This window comes from Halyomorpha halys, unplaced genomic scaffold, assembly GCF_000696795.3.
Source record: "Halyomorpha halys isolate HHAL.00 unplaced genomic scaffold, Hhal_1.1 Scaffold92.1, whole genome shotgun sequence".
Classification (NCBI taxonomy): Eukaryota; Metazoa; Arthropoda; class Insecta; order Hemiptera; family Pentatomidae; genus Halyomorpha; species Halyomorpha halys.
Window position 1 is genome coordinate 451032 of NW_027105695.1, and position 5297 is coordinate 456328.

At 29.3% G+C, this 5297-nt stretch overlaps 1 protein-coding gene across 1 annotated transcript in view; it reads right to left on the reverse strand.

Annotated features, from left to right (window-relative positions):
* Positions 1-5297, reverse strand: part of LOC106677264 (sodium-independent sulfate anion transporter) — a 221122-nt gene that overhangs the window by 195081 nt on the left and 20744 nt on the right. Inside the window, exon 2 of the mRNA XM_067052922.1 lies at positions 3557-3743. Within this exon, the coding sequence (XP_066909023.1) occupies positions 3557-3733 (177 nt within the window). The 5' untranslated portion in view covers positions 3734-3743. The remainder of the gene's footprint in view (positions 1-3556; positions 3744-5297) is intronic.

Consider the following 5297-nt stretch of genomic DNA (forward strand, 5'->3'; position numbering starts at 1 on the left):
TCTCTCTCTCTCTCTCTCTCTCTCTCTCTCTCTCTCTCTCTCTGCATCACGGCGAACGGAGTCATTCTATGTACTAGTCGCTACTCCTTAGTGTTCCATATAAACTATTTTATTTCTTTTAAATTTAATTTAGTTAAGTCTATAAGTTATTAATAACCATTACTAGAATAGCTTAGGTTTAATTAGATTAGGAAAGTATTTAGTCAAAGTTGTTTATAATCGTTGTGTTTAGTCAGTTACTAGATATTAAGAGATTAGGTTAATGTTTTATTTAAATAATAAAGATATTAGTACAAGAGCCGGGAAGAAAAAAGGCAGTTATCTCATCCCAATTTTTGATTACATTAATGAAAACTATGTATAATTACTAGTCAAAATTGATGAGTCTGCCAAGTATAAGTAGGGGGAATAAAAAATGGCGGCTGTTTCAAAACCTTAAAAAAAACATTATTTTTTATTCGGGAATCTATATCTTAAAAACTAGGAACACTAGAAAATCTAAGAGAACAGTATTCAAAGAAGAGTAAATTTGCTGAAATATTAGCCCTAAAAGAGCTATTTACATCCAATAGTTCTCGAGATATAACTTTTTAAAAAGAAAATTTTTTTAAAAATCTACTTAAAGATTAGTGGTTAGTTAATTTATTTTGAGAAATCTATATCTCAAGAACAATGTGACGTCCAGAAGTCTATTAGCACTCAAATTAAAGCTAGTTGAATGGACTATAAAGAAGTTTATGAACTTTACCTTCGTAGAAATAGTAGTTTTCATGATATTTGCTAAATTAAATTGATTTATAGTTGTTCGGACAATAAGTTTGATTAATGAAAAACTTCATTTCAGAAACCATTGGATTTACAGATGTCTGCCAGCGCTCAAATTAAAGCTAGTTAAATTTACTATAAAATAGTTAAAAATGTTTATCTTTGTAGGAGTAGTAGTATTTATGATATTTAACAAAAGAAACTCACAAAATGCTAATTTCTTGTTGTTCGTATAAAATGTTGGATATTTGAAAAAATATATCTCTAGATCTATAAGACGCACATATGACTGCCAACACTCAACACAAAGGAAATTTAACTTACTATAAAGTAGTTAATGACACTCTTCTTCGCAGGGGTAGTAGTTTTTATGATATTGGCATATGAATATAAATTTAGCAAATAAAAATTTGTCCGAACAACTATAAATCAATTTATTTTAGAAAATTTCATGAAAACTGTTACCCCTACGAAAATATACATCATAAACTACTTTATAGCTCATTAAACTAGCTTTAATTTGCGTGCTAATAGACATATAAATAAAGACAGATATATAATTTTTTCAAAATAAATTCACTAACTACTGATCTTTCAGTACGTCCCATACAACATTTTTGTGAAATATTGCTTTTTAAAAAGCTATATCTCGAAAACCGTTCAACATAAATAACTCTATTAGGGCTCATATTTTAGAAAATTTACTCTCCCTTAAATGACGTTCTCTTAGGTTTTCTCGTGTTGTCCCTACTTTTTAAGAAATAGAGCTCCGAATGAAAAATTTGTTTTTTTTTTATCAATTTGAAACAGCCGCCATTTTTTATTCTCCTTACGTATACATGGCAGACTCATCAGTTTTGACTATTAATTATACATAGTTTTTATTAAAGTAATAAAAAATTGAGGTGAGATAACTGCCTTTTTTCTCCTCTTGGGCTCTTGTACTATATGTTTTGTTTTGGATGTAGAAGAGATAGTTCTTGTTGTCTAAATGAGATTTAAATTTTAAATCTTTTAAAAAATTTAAAAACATTAATATTTAATTATTCTTATATAAGATTATTCACAAATATATAAATGGTCAACCATCATATAAATGGTTTGTTATATGGTAGTGAATTTGTTGTGAATAATCTTATATAAGAATAATTAAATATTAATGATTTTAAATTTTGAAAAATAGACTTTTAACTTATAATAAAGGAAATGGTCTGGGCAGAATAGCCTGGAAAAGTAACTTTTAAATTAATGTGAGGAAGAAATTATAATTGAAGATGTCCTTGAGGATGGCTAAAATGGCCGAAACGTTGGACTGGTGAAAAATAAAGAGTGTTGAGACAAAAAAGAATACAAATTTTTGATTTATTTAATAAATAATTACCTTGTCTCAAGAAATAGAAATAATATAATTAAAGAAAAAAAAAGTTAGTTAAAAGAAATACTTGAATGAATAAATAAGTTAAAACACAAAGCAACCAGTCCAAAAACTAAAAATCAATATATTTTAGAAAATATCAATAAAACTACATCTTCTACAAATATAAATCTCATAAACTAATGCGTAGTACATTAAATTATCTTTAATTTGAGCGCTAATAATCATCTGTAATTCAAATAGTTTTTTGAGATACAGGTTTCTCAAAAACATTTAACAGTTAACAAACTCCTCTGATTTACGTGTTTTTTTTTCTTTATCCATTGAGATAATTTATCTATCCATCATGTTGATTGCCCTATCAAAGTGTGGTAAAATATTTTTTTAGGAGTGAAACAAAGTTTATATGCAATTTTAACTCATTAGAAATACGAATTTTTAAAAAAATCAGAAAATAAAATTGTTGGTCCAAAATGCGGTAGATAACAATAGAATTTACTTTGAGTATTAATTTTATTTTATATAAAAGAAATAATAATAATATTCTTTATTTATTTTGGGATTGATCCCTTTAGAATAAAGGCTTTAGAGCCTTAGAGTGAAAAACAAAATAAGAATGAAATTAAAAAACATAATTAAATAATGAATTTGAAAAGATTAAAATGAACAACAATAATTAACAGAATATATAACATAAGGATAGAACAAATAAAGTTAAACCATACGTCATATCATAAAACATAAGATGATAAAAATGATAAAAATTAAATGTAATTAAACTGAAAAAAATAATAAACGGAAAGGTACAATTTTTGCTAATATAGATATTTACAAGAATAAACGAAAATCTGAAACATTAAGTACAGAAAATATATAAACTTGTTTGAAACATTCAATTGTTATTCTTCCGGAATTGGGTGAACAGAAGGTGGTCGAAGATACGGGATTTGAAGGTTGGAAGGGTATCAGAACTACAAATGAAGGAGGGAATAGGATGAAGACAGATCTACCAAAAGCTGCGGTTCGATGGGCTGTTACATATAAGTTTGAAGGCCGTGAGTAATAATACAAATACAATATTTGGTTAAAACGGTAATTTTTTTTTTTTATACACCCCATTAAAAACTGACAAAGAGAACTAAGAATTCAACTATCGACGATCAACTAAGAACTCATCATTATGATTTTATATTTACTATTCTTATAAAATAACAACATAGATATATGTAACTATGTATTGTACAGGTTGACTCTGTTTGTAGAGGTGTTGTCTCATAAACAAATAAATATATAATAATATAATAATGGTGAAAATATATAATAATATAATAATGGTGAAAATATATAATAATATAATAATGGTGAAAATATATAATAATATAATAATGGTGAAAAATACAAATTAATTAAACTGACCTGAGGGTCCAGCCCGGCGAGGGAGGCGTAGGCTATGGACTGAGGGATAAGCATGAGGCCGACAGTGATCCCCGCCACGATGTCGGGCAGGACGTCCTTCTTGCTGTACTTCCTAAATCTGCCGATGATCGGGAAGCGGGTGTTGAGGATTCGGTGGACATCTTTCATCAGCATCATTCGACAAGAACTGCAACAGTGCCAAGCAAGTTAGTGGATAACTTTTTTACACATAAGTCACCATCCTAACCCATTAATTCTTAATCTTTCATCCTTAACAATCCCTGATAATCCTCCGAGGCGTCTGAAAAGAAGATGGCCACGAGACCTTCTAGTTTAAATTAATGTTTGAAATACCACCAATGAGTGGTTCCTTCCCAAGATTTTCAAGTGTATATGAAACATACTACATATTTACTTATTGTATTATTTTGTACAGTTGTAAATTACAATAAATAAATAACTAAAAAAAAAAATACATAAGTCAATTCATTTACTGATATTCACATAAGTTATAACTACAAATTCATTGTAGTGATTGATGTTAACGATACATATAGTTATGAAGTAGGTGTAGGAATTGTTTAAAGGAAATAAGGGAGGAGGATTGGTAAACAGAATGGGGAGAAAACAACCCAGTAGAAAGTCGAATGAATGTGTAATAGACGAGACAGAAGAATTGGTGATGGCAGCGTATGCGCGAGAGATATCGGGCAGAGAGGGAGAAAAAAATCATATGTTCTGTCGTCGGCTGTTTTTTTTAATGAATGGACATTGATGTAAAGCTAGTGTATTTTTTGGTTTCTCTGTGAGCTGAGTTAAGTTTAAAAACTGTGTATTGAGAAGTGATCTTTCTCTCTCTCTCTCTCTGCCACGACCAGCTGAGTGCAAGTACTAAACCTTTGGACATAGATAACAATTGTATGTATTTTAATTGTAGGTAAGATTATAAGTTAGTAATAAGTACATAGATATAACTAGAATAAGTTAGAATAGGACCTTTGTTAGTTAAGATTGTTCTTTTAATTTTACAATAAGTTTAAGTAAATCTGTATTTGAATAAACATTAAAAGCACATGTTTCTTGTTGTGGATATGTGAGTTATAAAACAATATTAATTAACCTTGCAATTTGAATACATTACAAATGTCAAAGTATTTATCGGATATACACAATCCGATTTTTTTCCCATATTTTTAGTTTTATATAAATTCTAGAGTACGGGACTCGATTTTTTATGCCTCCCTTAGCAGCGTACACCGGAAGATCTCGAATTTGTCCAGTATTACCCCGAGCTGAAGTGGCTCTATCTATCCTTCCAATGCTAGTATTTCCTATTACTCAGCGTCCCTCCTATATCCGAGAAAACAATTCAAATTCTCGGTCCAATCCCGTACTACCAGGCCCCGTTTATCTGGTATCTATCCTCTACTGCTGCGTTTGGAATATAATTTTTTACCCAAGCTGCATGTCTCGGTAACTTACATCATGTACCAACCCTTCCCTCGTTTAAAACCCTTCTATTTAACTACCTTTTGCTTCACCAATCTAATCCAATAATATATGTACAGATATTTTGTAACTACCTTTTTGTTTATGTATTTAGTCAGTTAGTTTTTTAATTTGTTTCTTTTTTATATCTAAAATTATTTATAATGAGGTGTAGATAGTTGACCGTAGATTAATGATTGGAGAAGTTTGTCGGGGAGTGCGGTCAGCAAAGAACAACATAAATAAACAAAAC